This window comes from Podarcis vaucheri (genome assembly GCF_965113315.1).
Source record: "Podarcis vaucheri genome assembly, chromosome: 10".
In the NCBI taxonomy this organism is placed as follows: Eukaryota; Metazoa; Chordata; class Lepidosauria; order Squamata; family Lacertidae; genus Podarcis; species Podarcis vaucheri.
In genome coordinates, this window is record NC_138748.1 from 34,157,520 (window position 1) to 34,175,268 (window position 17,749).

The 17,749-nt window shown below is 42.5% G+C and overlaps 2 protein-coding genes and 1 long non-coding RNA gene across 17 annotated transcripts in view; 2 read left to right on the forward strand and 1 right to left on the reverse strand.

Annotated features, from left to right (window-relative positions):
• ACSS3 (acyl-CoA synthetase short chain family member 3) overlaps positions 1–1,994 on the forward strand; it is a 64,104-nt gene extending 62,110 nt beyond the window's left edge. For 2 of the 4 annotated variants that reach the window (XM_082240991.1, XM_082240994.1), the window contains 2 exons: positions 582–649; positions 1,772–1,994. In XM_082240991.1, coding sequence (XP_082097117.1) covers positions 582–649; positions 1,772–1,862 — 159 coding nt within the window. In that variant the 3' untranslated portion in view covers positions 1,863–1,994. Of the gene's footprint in view, positions 1–581; positions 1,557–1,631; positions 1,748–1,771 lie in introns of those variants that run through there. The other 2 variants (XM_082240992.1, XM_082240993.1) reach the window with 2 other exon arrangements.
• A 1-nt stretch (position 1,995) lies between these two features.
• On the forward strand, positions 1,996–14,094 carry LOC309542301. Its single transcript, XR_014224161.1, has 5 exons — positions 1,996–3,670; positions 4,322–4,450; positions 6,159–6,377; positions 9,699–9,843; positions 13,733–14,094. It is a non-coding gene; the product is annotated as an uncharacterized lncRNA (long non-coding RNA).
• Positions 5,802–17,749, reverse strand: part of PPFIA2 (PTPRF interacting protein alpha 2) — a 298,064-nt gene continuing 286,116 nt past the window's right edge. For all 12 annotated transcript variants that reach the window (XM_082240942.1, XM_082240945.1, XM_082240943.1 and 9 more), the window contains 8 exons: positions 17,624–17,653; positions 16,363–16,538; positions 15,959–16,056; positions 15,328–15,503; positions 15,165–15,233; positions 11,780–11,939; positions 9,666–9,762; positions 5,802–7,315 (listed from right to left, as the gene is read on the reverse strand). In XM_082240942.1, the coding sequence (XP_082097068.1) occupies positions 9,704–9,762; positions 11,780–11,939; positions 15,165–15,233; positions 15,328–15,503; positions 15,959–16,056; positions 16,363–16,538; positions 17,624–17,653 (768 nt within the window). In that variant the 3' untranslated portion in view covers positions 5,802–7,315; positions 9,666–9,703. The remainder of the gene's footprint in view (positions 7,316–9,665; positions 9,763–11,779; positions 11,940–15,164; positions 15,234–15,327; positions 15,504–15,958; positions 16,057–16,362; positions 16,539–17,623; positions 17,654–17,749) is intronic.

Below are 17,749 nucleotides of genomic sequence, written 5' to 3' on the forward strand. Positions count from 1 at the left end.
GGCTTTAAGCAGCAGCATATATTGTATAAAGCAGACCAGTCCAATTAACTTGGCTCCAATACCACCACCCTGTAGCAGGCGTATAGATTTACAAAGTGTAGCCAAACAACCTTGGGTCAAATGCTTTTAGGATAGTGCCTGCATTTCCTTCCCTTGCTATATATACTTCTTTAACCTGACCTTTAATACTTGAGGAGTATATTTTTAGGACCCACTTTCAGAACATAACACGTCCTGGGACCTTAAGATGAAGGCCAGGTAACAAATAAATAGGAATAGTTTTTATCGCATTTGTCTTGACCCATTTCTGTACTAAGGAACCATTTTGTGTGAGATTACCTTTTTTCTGCATCTACTGACAGTGGTTGGTCACAAGAAGAGGGCGGCTACAAAACTTTGTTTTCCAGTGCCACTCCTGACTATGGCCCATTACATTACTGCTTTTTTCATGGTGTATACAGGGATTTTGTATGATTTCAACAAAACTAGGCAAACTAAGTTGACTAGACTTGAACTTACTAACACTGTTGTTAACTATAACATAGTATCTTGATTCTCTTCTCTTGCTTATTTTTTTCCAGATAACTCCAACCATTGAGGACCCGGCTGTGTTTAAACATGTAGAAGAAATGCTGAAGACCAAGTTAAAGTAATGGTTAAAACCTATTAAGATCTGGAAATACCTGGAATACATAACTGCATTTAATTAGGCCAGGAGTATCATGCAAATCAAATTACATTGGGACTAATTTTATTTCTGCAAAAGTGTCGCTAAGCCTTATACCGCAATGGCAAGTAATTAATATTGGATTGCTGGTGTAATGATTTATGGTGGATATTCAAACAGTTTCTCTGAGGCTCAAATAGCTATTAAAATAATCGCATTTGCTACTTTCATGCTGCTCCAAACCTATATCGAATGCAAAGATGAAACTGATGATGCAGGGCACACCCAGCCAAAATTTTAGCACTTTTAAGCCCCATCAATTTCAGTGCAACACTTGAATCCGTGTGCTCATACTTCTTCCATCCAATACAGGGGAAATTTAAGTATGCTTATATATTAATATTGTTTCAAGAGGTGGGCAGAGCAATCTTCACTTCCGCATCCATTGGCTGGAGGGGGCAAGGGTGGAGCAGAGGCATAGAATTACCACTGTTGGTTCTTTTGTAGCCAGAGTCAGGGTGAGGCAGGGGTAGGATGGCAGCAGCCTCGAATCTGCTGGATGCAAGGCTCCTTCATTCATTGGAGGGTTCCCAGGATCAGTGCCCCCTCCACAGGACCCTGGAGCTGGTTTATCTAAATCCCACCCCCCTATTGGAATCAACTGGAAGATTGAGGGGGTGAGCAAAGTTCCACACAGCAAAGGAAAAGTCAGTCTGTCTGATTCACTGCCCTGGCTGCCACAAGCAAGCAAGGTTTAGAAGTGGAGGTCAGTTTTCAGCTTCACACCCAGCCACCCATGCAAACACATTCACAACCTCAGGACTGCACTCTAATGAAAGCATTTACAAGTTTAGAGCTATGAGAATAAAATTTACCATTTTTATTTTGAGTTGTTTAGATTATATATCACACCCAAGGCATTTCCCCCTCCCCCTCCCCCACGTTTTTTCATGCATCTTTGCAGGCTATATTTCGGAAATCCAAATCACTAGAACCCATTTAAAACTTACCTGCAATCAAGCAGCACAGAAGAATATTGGGTCTTGTTGGCTGTATGCTGAACTTCCTGTCCCAAGGTGCAGTTTTGTTTCTTCACTGTAATAGAGTGAGCTCTGCACCTATCTGGATCCAGCTCAGTACTTCAAGTCCAGCAAGTGATTATCATGATCAACACAGAGATCAAGACTGGAAATAGCAGGGCCTTGGGCACAGAAGGAAAAAAATGGCCCTATGCAAAAGCTTACCTGTAGGTAAAACGATGATGATGATACAGAACAGGAGAAGCCCTTGGTGGTGAGTGGGCTTTCCCATCATTTTTGAACAAGTACAAATTCATCCTAGTCTTCTGGGCCAGTCTGCATAGAAAATGGAGGTAATGCTGAATACCTTTAGAATGACCATTCTTCAGTGGTGTAGCACACACTTTTACGCTGTAGGCCCTCTTTTCGGTCTCTGGCATCTCCAGCTACAGCTGAGAAAACCTGGATAGATGCTGCCAATCATTGTTATAGGTAGATGGACCATTGATCTGACTTTGTAAACCAGTTTCCTGTGTAGAAGCAATGCCATTTTTTGTTCTGTTTAATAGAGTTTCAGTCTTAGTACTCAAGGTGCAATCTTATACATGTTTGTTTATTCAACCTTAGTTTGCTTTAAGACATCTGTTGCATATTTTGGCTTCACAGACTAAACAGCAGAGTCAAAAGGGGAGTTGAAGAAACTTTAGAAAGTCTTCATAGAACTTTGATTAGAGTCAATCAAATGGTTCGAAATAGCGCATAGTATTGCCTTCATAGAACTGCAGTTCAGGATGCATGTGAAAAATGTTACGTTTCTCCCACTTCAAAAGCATGTTTAAAGCAGCTGCTGGTTCCCGGAAAGCAGCAGTATTGTAGCAGCTGAGGGTGGTGGGAATGGGGAGAATCACAGAATTGTAGAGTTGAAAAGAGACCATAAGGGTCATCTAGTTCAACCCCCTGCAATGCAGGAATCTTCTGTCCAATGTAGAGCAAATTCCAGCTCAGATACCCTGGTGGTGTATTCAGTTTGGCTTAAAGTCTCTCCACATCACATAGACGTGGGGACTTAAACATGACCTTTTACATGAATGGGTTGGGGGAGAAGGAGTGGGAGAGCAGGAAAAAAATGAGCAGCAATCCCAGCTGTGTTCGTGAGAGTGAGTGCACAAGAGGCGGTTGGAGAGGAGATCAGAGAAACTTGTGGGGTGATTTGGAGAGAGAACAAAGGGGTTTGGAGTGTGAGGGAGGTGGTTGGCAGAGCTTCATACAGCAGAATAGTCCATCAAAACACAAAGCATCATCACCATCAGCTTCTGAGAAAACAAAAAAGTAGAGGGTGGTTCTCATGCTGATAGATGTGTTGGCTTTGTTGGATTGCTTGAAGGCTGGCATGTCTGTGAGTGCTGTGGCATGCAAATTTGGCCAGAATGAGTCCAGCATCCATACCATCAAGGTGTATGAAAAGGAGATCCATGGGGCTGTGGCAGTAAGCGCACCACTGACTGCCAGCGAGGTTTAGGACAAGGCTTTGGTGGAGACAGAGAAAGCACTGAACTTGGGGCTGGAGGACACAAACCGGAAACATGTTCCATGGATGGCAAGCATATTGTGCCAAAAGACACCGAACCTCTATGGCTTCAAACCTTCTATCACAGATGGGGACCTGCTTGCTATGAAATTTGAAGCCAGGCCAGGTTGACTTAACAGCTTTCAGATCTACTTGGAACTCAGCCTCAAGTTCATCCGTGGGATTACAGACATTCTGAGACTATACAAGAAAATGTTTGATGAGCTCAAGAGACAACATCGGCAGCTGCCAATCACCATGTTCCTCACACAGATACCAGCCGCTGCTGTCGTAGCAGCAGATGTGCCTGTGCAACCCACCTCTGAATCTGAACCATAGCCAAGCACTTCTCAGTCTTCATATAATCAGAAGCACCATCCAGCGAGGGAGGAGGAGGACTTCATTCGTCCCTCACAGGTAGGTGCCGCCATTTGAAAAATGGTTTTTAAGTGGTCTTCGGGGGATTGTTCGGGCTTTAGTGATTTTGCTTAAATGTGCGATGGTCAAGAACATATCCCCAGGTGAGGTGAGAGTTAAAAAGTGTAAGAAGGAGAAAGTGGTAGTTTTAAACAACTGTAGAGATTCAAACAAAGCAGAGATGGAGAGGAACATTTTGTGGTTTTAAGCAATGGCAGAGGTTTGAGTAGACAGTGAGTACTCACTGAGTACTCAGTAAGTAGACAGTGGGGAGAATGGCTTAAAACAGGGTTTGAATACAGCGAGAAGGAGATGGGAAAGGATGTTTTCCCCCTGTTATTTTTCCTTGTAAAACTAATTTTAAAAAGCAGTATTTCTCCCTTCCCAGTCTATTCAGACCTCTCCCATTGTTTTAAACCACCACTTTCCTCCTCTCAGTTGTCTCTTCTGTTTTGCTCCCATGTCACAGCCGCTGCTGTTGTGCACTCTGTCTTCTCTTTTGTGCCCCTACCCCACCCCGATTTCATCCAGTCAGGATTGTGATGCAGCACTACAAATCCTCCAAAGGGGACTGCATGATGACACTCTTAAAGCTTTATTATACTTAAGACATAAGGACCAATTTATCCTAACTTTGTGTCTTCCTTCCAGCTACTTGGCTACACCTCAGAGACCAAAGGCTTATTATGTGTATGTCCTTCGAATCCTGGGACCCAGGTATCTGCAGGACTGGCTCTTCATTAATTTGGAACAGCAGCATATGGAAATCGTATATGGGAGGTGAGTCACAGGCATCAAAGTGCTGTTTCTCCCATACACACTCTTTTGTACATGTGTCCCAAGTATGGAGGTAGGCGGAGCATTAGAATAGTTAAATGCGGTATTTGTATGCCTCTCACATCTATACTTTTCCATTTGCTTTTGATAGTTACATGAACCCTAAAGTTACATGTATATATGGGAGGAAATGCCATTTGTTGTTGTTTAGTCGTGTCCGACTCTTTGTGATCCCATGGACCAGAGCAAGACAGGTGTGCTCTGGTCCATGGGGTCACGAAGAGTCGGACACAACTAAATGACTAAACAACAACAAATGGGAGGAACATAGATTTCTCATTTCTTGTCATTGTCATGCCTCTTTATGTCTATATGCACATCGTAAAGGTGAGAGAGGTATTATTGAGCCCTATAGCTAATAGGTCCTTTCCCACCTGTAGGGTGTTGTGTGCCCATGCAGGGAACAAATATATCCACTAGTTTTGGGCAGAAGAGAAAGAAAAACTTGAGAAGCTCTTGTTATAGTTGTCTACTGAAAAGTAATATTGCATAGTGCAATTACTATTAGAATTCGTGTATTTCAGGCTTCCTCAACCTTGGCCCTCCAGATGTTTTTGGCCTACAACTCCCATCATCCCTAGCTAACAGGACCAGTGGTCAGGGATGATGGGAATTGTAATCTCAAAACATCTGGAGGGCCGAAGTTGAGGAAGCCTGGTGTATTTAATAGTAGTCTTAATTCTATTCTAGGACACATGGTAGCTAGAAAAGAAACTGAGGCATCTGTAGGCTTCAGCAAAAATTCATTATGGCTGCAGTCCTACATACTTACCCCATAGGTAAGCCTCGTTAAATTCAAATCACCTTCCCTATTTATAGGATTATATTGTGCTGTTATATAGTGTATTGACTCCAAACTAAAACTAATCATACTTATATCAATGGGACTTAACTAACTTGCTAAGGATAAAACAGTGGTTGGAGAATTAGATTACCACTTTGCTAGTACCTTTGATTCCAGCTGTATATTGGTCTAAAAAGCGTTTGGAACTTTGAAGACATGTTACAGCAGTGGTTACAACAACAGAGTTATATTCAATTGATCAAGCCAGTGTCTTGGCGGTTGTAGCAAAGTTTACTTAGAAGGAACCGCTTTTGGCCGTTACTTTCTATGAAGCAATACGTTCAGTGCACCATCTTGTGGCAGACGGCATTATTATCTTTCAAAGCACATTCTGGTTGCTTGTTAATAGAAAACGTTATGCTTATACCCCTGAAGCAATGTTTGCCTCTTAAAGTTCCATTTGAAGCTGTGACACACCATGCAGTTCCATCAGACATTGAACACATAAAACAGCACTGATTTTCTTTTATTGACAACGGGGGAGAAAAAGAATCTGTCACCATTTGGTTAACTGAGGTCTGTTTAAGTAAAAAAAGCAAAACAAAACGCAGTAAAACAAATGTACGTGCAGATGTTTTGCAGATCAACCTGCTGAAAGGAATAACCAAAAGACAGGTCTGAAGCTAAGATCAGGCAGTGGGAGATTAGCAAATAGAAGGTAAATGACATTATTAAATAGGTCTTACTTTGAAACTTCCCATATAAACAAAGAATAAACATCAATAACACCACCAAATAAAGCCACAGCAGATAATAGTTTCTCCTCTAAGCTTTTGTACATTATATATTAACTTTTCTGCCTTTCAGTTAGTTCCTCTGATAAGGTTGACTTCCGAGAAGTCTCAGCAAGGCCGTCTTGGATAAACATGTTATTAGACAATCAGCTGTCTAATGCCTATTCTAATGAAGAAATGGAGGGCAGCATTTTTCTATATAACTGAAAACTTGAAGATTAGGATTTATTTCCCCTTGATGTTTGTTCTATGCCAACGTTGGCCAGCATCTGAAGAATTTGGAAGGCAAAACGTGAGTCCTAGAAAAAGCTAGTTTCTTCTTGGTCCATAAGTAGCCATTAAGGAGAATGTCTCTTGTTAACGTCCTGTAGTTGGTTTTTGATCTTGTTGATATTAAAAAGGAGAGCCGTCACAGTGCTTTTCTACAAGTATATATAACAATTGTGTTTTGCCTTTAGAGGTCCATTTTTGGCTCAAATCTTTCTTTTGTAAATCATCAGAGGCAGGTGTTGAGCTTTAAATATTGACAGATTTCTTTTAAAAAGTAGGAACATGTTGAAGCATCTAATAACTCTGCTAAACATATCCAATTGACTTTGCTACAATTCAAAACTGTAAAAATGGTGGAATGGAAGGATACAAACAGTATTGTTGACACTGTATTGTCAAGTGTTTGCACTAAGACCCCATGTACCATAGATTTAATTTCTTTTAAAAAATCATATTTATATCCATTTACATGAGACTTACACATATTAAAAGAAATACATACACAGTAAATACATAAATTCTAGTATTTTACAATAAAACAGCTGAAACAAGTTTAAAAATGAGTGTCTCCTTTTGATAAAAGCTTTCCTGCACTTCAGTCAAATTTATGATGATAGATACATTGGGGTTTTTTGTTTTTTTTAAAAAAAACTTAATTAGTAACTATTACCTTATTGAACTACCCAATGGGCACAGTCCGGCCAGTACTGTTGCTGCACATTCTTTAGTCATTTCAGTGGGGCTGTCTGAAACTTATGTTACCTCCATTGAAATGAATTAGAGTTGCATGATGGTAGTACTTGGCAGGTTGCACCTTAAAATGCAATTTGTAAAAAGATCTCCATGTAGTTTAGTCTGATAAATATTCTAGTGTACTTCCTTATACCCTGTTCTTGAATAAAAAGCTTCTTTTCATAACGTGGTGGTAGTGCACTTCAGGTAAAGTAGAAGAGTTGGCATCTAGAGGTGGGGGGAAAATAGTACATTTAGTAATTACTCCATTACAGTATTCTGTTACTGAGCCCCAGGGTCTCCAACATGGTGCCTGTGGGCCCTGCAGAAGTCTTCCCTGGCAATGCAGGGCACCCTTCTTTATCCCTCTACAGAAATTAGGCTCAAAAATCATTCCGGTGTAGCCAATACAATAAGTTGTGGTGTGTGCTTGATTACAACATGTGGTGCCCCCAAAAAAGGTTGGTGATCTCTATCTTAGGCTCATTATTAATGAGTAGTAAATGGCTTCTAGCACAGCCCTGTTGAAGCAGGCAGGATAATTGTGGAGAAAAGGGGCTGCAGACACAATGGGGAAAATCTGTCTTGAGGGACTAAGGAAATTTAAACATAGGCAGTATCTGTAGGTATTGAGCTACCAGCCCCAGATTCCTTTTACCACTCAGACCTAACATTTTTGAAGTATACATATTTTACCTGAAGCAATCAGGGTAAATGATACTGTTTTCTGTGAGAATTTGGATTGTAATTCTTTAGTCATACAGTTGTACCTCGGGTTACAGACTCCACTAAGCTGGAAGAAGTACCTCAGGTTAAGAACTTTACCTCAGGATGAGAACAGAAACCGTGCGGCATTAGGAGGCCCCATTAGCTAAAGTGGTACCTCAGGTTAAAAACGGACCTCTGGAATGAGTTAAGTTCATAACCAGAGGTACCACTGTATAATATACCAAAGCAGACATGTTAATACAATAAAAAGCCCAGTTGGAATTTCACTATCTTAATTGTTTTGCATCTTTTTAAGTAATATATTGGGTTGCTTTTTTCTCTCTCTAGTAGGATTGTTGGTAATGTAGAATGTTTCCTTTGATAGATGCAGGTTGGGAAATGTTTCAGATGTCATTGGTGATAGTATTGGTCCATAAATTACTGTAGCTACTAGTGGAATAAATGTCAAGGGCAGTGGTATTTGCAATGAACCCATAGACTGCACTCTTGAATAGTAGTAGTCCTTGCAAATTGCACTGATTCATTTTTCTATACCTTTAGCACATTATTTTTGTCTGCCTAGTGCTGTTTGTATTTCCTAATTTTAGAATTTGTATTCTCAAGCGATGGCTGACTGTGGTAGTAGCAGTAGATTAGATAATCATAGGTCTGATATTTGCAAGCATTGGCTCTTTACTATCTGAACTTGCAGTGAAATTTGTAATGTTCTGGGGCACTCCATTTCATACCCTTGGCATGCTAACAACAGCCTACATAGCTCTAATTACAAGCTATTCCATTTCAGTGTTTTTGTCCTCATTTGGTTTAATGTTTTTTGCTTGGGAGAAAGGAAAAGCTTTCCCCCTCTCCATTCAGAGCTAAACTACACATGGCATTAATGATGTGTGTAAACAAGTGTGTTACATCTGGCCGCTTTTATTTTGGAGCAAAATACATCTTGGGGGCCGGTGCTGGAATCTGCTTCAAATGTGGATGGGGTCCTATGCTAGTTTTCTGCTGAAAAGTGCACCATCATGGTTGACATTTGCCCTGAAGCTGCTATTTTGCAGTGTCAAAAATTGAGTGACTGTTGTTATTTGTACCCCACCCATCTGACTGGGTTGCTCCAGCCACTCTGGATTCCACCCAGCTATGCTCAAGGAGCAGAAGTAAGACACATGATAAAACAGAGGAAAGTAAATTGGGGTTTATGGAAAAGAAATATTCACATGCTCCTCAATGGAGCAGTTTCTCCCCTCCCCTGGATCACAGGAGCCAGAGTGGGGCGTGATTAGCTGATCAGTGGTGGGTGTGCAGCCTGCGCAGGGTGTACTCTTCTGGTCAGTTACTCCTGGAGCAACCAAGCCCTGCCTCTGGCTTGTGGAAGCCCCCTCCTGCTCACATCAGCAAGAGGGGAGAAGCTTGATCAGTTGAGGGGCACGGGGACTGGGCAATGTATTTCAGCTGCTTCTGAGGAAGAAGCAGCCAAGATACACTTCACACACACTGGTATTTAGCTGCTGATACATCACAATGTTAAAAACCAGTTATCACGCAGACCTAGTCCTCTATACCCTGTTCTACTCTTTAGGCTGCAGGCAGGTTCCTTAGATTCATTTGAGTCTCATCCCTAGGCTTAGATGTTGAGAACTCATAGCTGCTTATTGCTCAGTGCTGTTAATGTGCAGACAAAGTCTAAGAATAGTCAGAAGTTGTATAGCCCAGGCATACCTTCACTATCCCAGTGCCCAGACATACTTCAGTGAGAACTTCCTAGGCGCTTTGAGAGAACCCTGCACTGCTATGGTTATTGTTTCAGTTCTGCCCACTCCACCCCAACAACAAATAAGATAGCTTTTTAATTACTCACATGAGTTCACCTCCGTCCTTTTTTCCATGCCAGCCTTGTCAGCACGAATACGTGCGAACTGTCGAGCTGTCTAGTCTCTGCAACCGCGCTGACGCCACTGCAAATTGATAACCAACACAACAAGAAGAATCTTGGAATTAGAGGAAGAGGGGAAAAAACATGGAGCCCACTCTGTAAGGTATTCTCTGTGTCCCAACTCTTGAAGCTTATTTAGTGTGGATTGCACAGTTGCCCCCATTCAATTTTCATTTGTTAAAAATAGTACTGAGTAGTTATCACTAGGGACTGGGACAGCGGGTACAGCTGCAGATTTGCTCCATTATACATGTTGAGAAGAGAGAATGCACCTGTCACACTTCAGATGTGCACACGTACACTTAATGTTCAAAGAGGGTGTATATCCAGAGTGCCTGATCTGTGTCCCAGATTTTTTTTAAAAAAGATTCTGACCATTACACCCATATGTTATGCTATTTACCGTATTTTTCGCACCATAGGACGCACCGGACAATAGGACGCACTTTGTTTTAGAGGGGGGAGAACAAGAAAAAAAATTCTCCCCCTCTCTGCCCAGCGCCCCTTCAGTGAAGCGGCAGGAGGCGCTGCACAGAGAGGGGGAGAACTTTCCCCCTCTTGTTTTCCCGCTCTAAAACAAGGTGCCGTTTAAGGTGCGTTCAGGCGGCTACCTTGGAAGCCTGGAGAGCGAGAGGGGTCGGTGTGCACTGACCCCTCTCGCTCTCCAGGCTTCAGGTTCCTTTCGATCTGCTCTTTGGGGCTGGCGGGGGGAAGCCCACCACCAGCCCCAAAGAGCAGGTCAGGGAGCAGCGGAAAGGCGCAGCGGAGAGGCTCCTGCCATAGCCGCGCGTCACCTCTCCAGCCGGGAGAGGGTTGCAGGGCTATGGCTTCTTTAGCCCCACACGTGCTCTCGCGACTGGGGAGGTGACGTGGGGCTGTAGAGGCTCCTGCCATAGCCGCGCGTCACCTCTCCAGCCGGGAGAGGGTCGCGGGGCTATGGCTTCTTTAGCCCCGCGCGTGCTCTCCCGACTGGGGAGGTGACGTGGGGCTGTAGAGGCTCCTGCCATAGCCGTGCGTCACCTCTCCAGCCTGGAGAGGGTCGCGGGGCTATGGCTTCTTTAGCCCCGCACGTGCTCTCCCGACTGGGGAGGTGACGTGGGGCTGTAGAGGCTCCTGCCATAGCCGCGCGTCACCTCTCCAGCCGGGAGAGGGTCGCAGGGCTATGGCATCTTCGCTCCATAGGACGCACACACATTTCCCCTTCATTTTTGAAGGGGAAAAAGTGCGTCCTATACAGCGAAAAATACGGTACTTAGATGTTTTGCTTATGCCGGTCTGTGACCGAATAAAGTAAATTCATTCATTCACACCCATATATGGAGATCTGCTGGAACAGGAGACACAGCAGGCAGACCATGTGGTTGTGGGGGGGGAAGGTTCTCTTTTTGCTCTTGTGATGATATGAGACAATTGGGGAAAGAAGGTGTGTACAGTGGTACCTCGGGTTACATACGCTTCATGTTACAGACTCCGCTAACCCAGAAATAGTGCTTCAGGTTAAGAACTTTGCTTCAGGATAAGAACAGAAATCGGGATCCGGTGGCAGCAGGAGGCCCCGTTAGCTAAAGTGGTGCTTCAGGTTAAGAACAGTTTCAGGTTAAGAACAGACCTCCGGAATGAATTAAGTTCTTAACCTGAGGTACCACTGTACTGCTTCTTAGCTCAATTAGTTGTAGCCGCATGGATGAAGGGCAGGTTATAAATATAAAGAATAAATAGAATGGATAAATAAAATGTAGAAATGAAAAATACATTCACCCCTTTCAGGCATTTGAAACTGTGTAAATACAGGTGGGGGGCATGGGGGCAAGCATATGAGCCCAAGGTTTGCTGCAGCTCTTTCATGTACCGCTAAACCATGGTTTAGCATTACATCTCTTAACACATTTTATGTGTAAATATGTCACACCAACCAGCACCTAAGTCAGTGATGCTTTGCTGCTGGCTATATTGCTTATGCAAGGTTGGCATACTTTCTTCCACATAGATAATGAATGCTGAGAGACCTTTAGTTATGAAAATAAGCGTTCGTCCCATACCCTCAGTTGCCACTTTTCGTGACTGTCCTGATGTTGTAGTTAATCTGAATCCAGCTGGCAGTGTCTCTGAGGAGCCAGGCATCATGCTGATTCCGTGGACTTCACGTGGGGGGAACTGTCTTCGCCAGGAAGAACCTCGCCTGTAATTCTTGTCATCACTCTGTCGACACACAAAGACAGTATTTAATTTTGCTAAAACTGAAAGCTAGTCTTCTGAACAGTTGAGGAATAGTTATCAATAGAAAGATGGACTTCTGCTTGTTACAAATAGAAACAGATACTTAACAAGGGAATCTTGTTCTATGCTGGCCAATGTATAGCTTTATCATTCCTTTTGAGCATAGCCAGATAAAATGGTCCATATATAGGCATTGTTACTCTATGGCCAGAACGCAGTGAAAAAGTGAGCCAGATAGAGACACTGAAATATAGGATGTGCACAACAGAGCATCAAATGAAATGTACCGTATTTTTCGCCCCATAGGGCGCACCTAGGGGTTTTTTTTGGGGGGGGAGGAGAATAAAGAAAAAAAAATTATTTCCCCCCCAGGCTCGGGGCTGGTGCGGGGGAAGCCCGAGCTTCCCCCGACCCCAGAACAGCCTGCTATTCGCAAGCCTAGGGAGCCCGGCGGGAAGTCGCGCCGGTCTCCCCAGGCTTGCAGAGAGCTGCGCGAAGCCCAGGACTGCAGGCAGCTCTGCGCAACCCTCAGGAGACTGGCGCGAAGTCGCCCCGGTCTCCCAAGGGTTGTGCAGAGCTTCCTGAAGCCTGGAGAGCAAGAGGGGTTGGTGCGCACCGACCTCTCTCGCTCTCCAGGCTTCAGCGAAAGCCTGCATTCACCCCATAGGATGCACACACATTTCCCCTTCATTTTTGGAGGGGAAAAAGTGTGTCCTATAGGGCGAAAAATACGGTAATAAATAACCCTCAACTCATCCTTTGATATGGTCCCCATTGGACCCAATGGGTGGGAAGATGCTGACTGGAGTGCTGGGGAGATTATATGCTGCCACCCACCATTGAGATACTCTAACTAATATACCTCTGTGGTTTTATTATTTAACAAATTACCAAAAGATTAAAGAGGGATGATGTATGCCTATCTAAAATGTCATGTGAACAGTGATATTACGAATATACCGTATTTTTCGCTCTATAACACGCACCTGACCATAACACGCCCGTAGTTTTTAGAGGAGGAAAATCCATAGGCATGCCACCCGTAGGCATTCCCTCCATAACACGCACAGACATTTCCCCTTACTTTTTAGGAGGAAAAAAGTGAGTGTTATGGTGCAAAAAATACGGTAATCAAAAAATGGGGGTAGGTGGGTGGGCCACAACTAATGAAACTGACTAGTACATTTATTTATTTTTTACTCAAAGCTGTATTTTGTAAGATTGTAATTGTACAGCCTCCAGTGGAGGATTTGCAGTATTTCATCACAATCCTGAATTTGCATGAAGTCAGGGTAGGATAGGAGAGCAAAAGAGAAGGCAGGGTTCTCAGCAGTAAAAGACTGAGTAAAGAAGGGATGGAAGGAGCACAGAGGGAACAGCAGAGATTTGAATAAAGCAGAGATAGAAAAATGGAGAGGGGATTTTAAAGAATGGCAGAATTTTGACTAGACTGAGCAGAGAGCGACCTGGGGGAACTGCAGGTTTAAAACAAAGCTTGAGTATAGCAAGGAGGAAGTTGGGAATGTCTCTGTTGTATTAGCTTCTGTGTTGTACCCATCACTGCTATTTTTCCTTGTTAAATCTGGTGGGTTTTGTGTGTGTGTGTGTGTGTGTGTGTGTGATAGATATAGATATATAGATATAAACAGCAACCTTTCAGTGTCCTTCCATTCCTGCTTTGCTCAAACCTCTGCCATTGTTTGAATACAGCAAGAAGAAAGTAATTGAAAATAAAAATATGGCTTTTTCAAACTTCTTCCTCTTCCATTCCTCAGCTGTCTCATATGAGAGAGATCAAGGATGCAAAGCCCTCAAATATTCTACAGTACCTCTCCACAATCATGCATTTCCTGGTACCATGTGCTGCCTTCAACATGGAAGTTCAAGATTCAATGTTGTAGTTAAAAGAGATATTTCATTAATAAGAAAACACCCATGTATGTACAACATTCATCAACTGAATTAAACTCTTCTAAAACTGACAGGTTTTTTCTTAACATTGTAGTCATCATAAGGATACAGTAACATAACAGTATGGGCTGTGTATGCAAAGGGGACTGCAGAATGAGAGAGGGGAAAGCCTGAAAATGGGGATGATCTGTGTGAAGGGAAAGTTCAAAAACAAAAAGAGGAAGGGGGGGAAAGGTGAAGGTGATAATGGTGTGTAGGTGCACAGAGACCTAAACAATAGACAGGAGAAGGCATGGGAATGGGGTGATCTGTGTACAAAGGAGAAGAAAGGAGGAGGGTGGAGTAAAGAGGTGCCACGGGGGTTGCAAAAAGAGGGAGTAGAAGACAGGGGAAAGGGTCTGAAGAATAAGAGGAGATGGCGGCTTCATGGTTGGGTCGAATGTGAAATGGGTGCTTAGCTGCAATGTATGGAAGATGCAAGAGGTCTCTGTGGCGATCACACAGGGTCCCCAAACGTTTCACCGTCTATTGATCCCTGTGCCACCACTTTATTTCTCGCTGCCACTACCCAGGCCCTACCTGGTACAATACCAAGTCCAGTCCGGGTTAAATTGGAACATAAACTTTTGTTTATTTATTGCAGTTTAACAAGCGTGTGGTTTCATAAACGGTATCGGTCAATTACAATCATGGGGTGCCTATCCAGTCCCATAACTTCCGCTACCTGCTGTCACTCACTAAACCACCTTTCAGATATTTACTTGTCTTCCTAGTCCCTAACTATTCCTGACTCATCTTATTTCGCTACACTAACTCAACCCACTCACAAACTCTATCCCCATTCACTCCCACTCCAACCAACCACCCAACTCCCAACGAATTCTCCCTTTGCCCCTCCCAGAGCTGGTTTTATAGTCCCTCTGACTCCATCCCCTGGGTCCTGATTGGGTAACCTGTTTAACTATTTCACCTCCAGCACTCTCATATGTTAACGTCAGTCACCATGGGAGTGGTTTGTGTGCAGGGGGGAGGAAATAGCACAAGATAAGGGGAGGAGTAGGAAGAGATATGCAGGTGAAGGTGAAAAGGGGTGCAAAGCAGGACTGCAGAATAGAAGAGTGAAGTGGCCCCCAAAAGGGGAAAAGTTAGCTTAGTAGTTGCATGGGTTGGGAAGGAGAATCTCCAGCTTAAAAAGGGTTAGTGGGCCAAGCGAGCAGGGGTATGTATCTATATGAGGACCAAAATCAACCATTTCATATTCTCTGCTACCTATTAAGTATAAATAAAATTACTTACTTCATCAAGTCGTCTATCTGTTCCTAGTGCTAACAGATTGTTGTATTCTCTCTCAAGGATCTGCCGTGCCTATGGTTAACCAAATCAAACAAATGAAGCATTTTTTTAAAAAAAAGTTAAAATCCATGGGAAATAATTACAATTAGCAATGTAGTTTACTTGCCTGTGTATTCTGTGTTGGAATCTGCAATAACAAAGCCAAGCTGCTGTAATCGAAGTTATCATCCAGAGCTATGAGCGATCCATGCACCCCACTTTCTAACACATTGTTTGCATATTCTCGCAATCCAATTGCTTGTATCCAGCGTATGACTCTGTCATTACTCCATACCAACACATCTATGAAAAGGAGGGAGAAAAGCATTTCCCCAAGGACTGAACTTTCAGAAGTGCAAGAACGCATGGAGGGCTGAGCTGAACCAGTTCTAAATTTATATAGGAATTTCATTATATGGACTTTTCAAATCCAAAAAACAGCAATACAATAAGAGGAAATTTCAAGAGACTTGTAATTAAATGTTGCATTGTTCAGATATATTGTGTTTTAAAATTCCCGTTAATTTGTACAATGGCTACATTTCCTTGAAATGTGCTGATAAGTCTATGCTAATTCCATCTAATAATGAATAAACGTTTAATTTCTTGCTTAGCCTCAAGGAATTATTTCATTTTAGACAAGCCCATTCTGAGCCTGAAAGAACTTGTTCATATAACTACATTGGGGCTATTGAGTCCAATAGAATAAAAATTCAGAAGACAAGCATTAAAGATATCCTCCTTCAGTAAAGTATTACCTTTTATTTCATGCTGACTTGCTTCTCTTCTCCTTTCTAGTTCTTGTCTGTCATAATTCAGTTTCTTTAAACACATGATTCCATACTGCAGACTTGTTCTGTTGTATAAGGTGGGGAAAAGGACATTATAAGGCAAGTTGCAGTGAAAGTAAACAAATTGGAAGATTTTGTGCATTTGAAAAGCTCCACTTAAAACATTTTATAAATACTGTAAACATCTTCTTTCTGTTCACATGAGACAAACTGTAGAAATGATTTATATATCTGCGGGGGGAATCGTATATCTTTTCCCCAGATATAAACATTTGGCTTTGGTAATATCAGCACTTTTATTTCTGGTTTAAAAGTAGCATAAACATAGTTTTAATAATTAATAAATAAATGAAGATACTGTGCTAACTCACCGATGAAAGCTATCCACCATTTTTAAGTGTACCCGGAGATCTTTTTTTGTCAGGTGATCTAACATCCTTGCATCTACCAAACACTCCATGAAGTAACTTCGATACTGTGGCAATCCCAGACTAGGAAGCCATTCATTACCAATCCATTCATGATTCATGTCACCATAAGCAAGAGTCTGGGGTGGAAGGTAGTGAAGAATAAGAAAATATATTACTAGTGTCCATAGTATAGAACAATTGCACTTCTCTTGATGTTCCAGTTTCATTAGTAATATTAGGTAGTACTCTATGTATGCCATAATATCATTTGATCAGCTCTAATCAACAATCAGCATTCCTAGTCTAGCAAACAGGTGCACAGAAGAAATAAGGAAATATAAAGCAATATTATCCATGAGGGCCCTTTCTGGTCACAGGAGAAAGGCATCCTATGATGACGAGTGATTCCTACCATCTATATCAGAAATCAAAATTTTCAGAAGCTTCTGAAACCTCAGCCAAAACAAGGTTTGGCATGTAAGTAATAGGCTAGCAAAGTATATACAATGGATTTATATCTAATCCTAATAAAATTATCTTGAGAGATGAAATGGTGTTATTTTAGTTTTGTGGAACTGCCATGGAAAAATCATTTCAGTTGGCCTTCATGTGGCTGGTATAATGTGGCCTTCAAAAGTTTCAGATTCTAGCAGGCATGTATTGCAGACCCTTCTCATTCAGATGTCAGCACTGAAGAGAACCCACAAGCCACTGCCTATTAACAAGGGTAGTGAACTTTGCGGAAAAGTGGGTTTTCTTCTCCAGGAGGTCCCTTTGCCAGCTTTTCCACAAAATTCACTACCCTTGTTATAGGTAGGTCAGGCCCACAGTCCAGAAGTTCCCCACTCCAGGACAGGCGATCAAGCCCCCATCCATATTCCCAAGGAGGCAATTCTCTCATCACTTGCCCCAAGCATCTTGGATTGCCTGTCTTGCAGTAAAGGGGGGGGGATTAATTCTTGAGTGAGAGAAGTCCATTCAGTGTAGGTTAACCCTTTAAGGCACACTGAAGCTTTTGCCTGGGGCTCGGTTATAATTAGCAGCACAAAACCAGCTTGTCTTAACAAAAAGAGAAAAAAGAACAAGACCATTAAAATACCCCTGGCTTCTAATACTTAAATAAATATGAAGAGCAAGCACTGAACTCTTCTGTGGAAGGGGCTGACAGCTCCCTAGTGCCAGATGTTGAGCTATTGTTAGTCACACTGGAAAAGGTTCCTACCTGAGCCCAGCTGCCTTCCTCATTCTCTTTCTGCAGTGTTGAGGACAGCCGTTAGTAAAGTGGGTTAATGACACAAAAAGAAATACAGCATGAGTTAAAAAAAGCAAAACAACCGATACAGCGCCT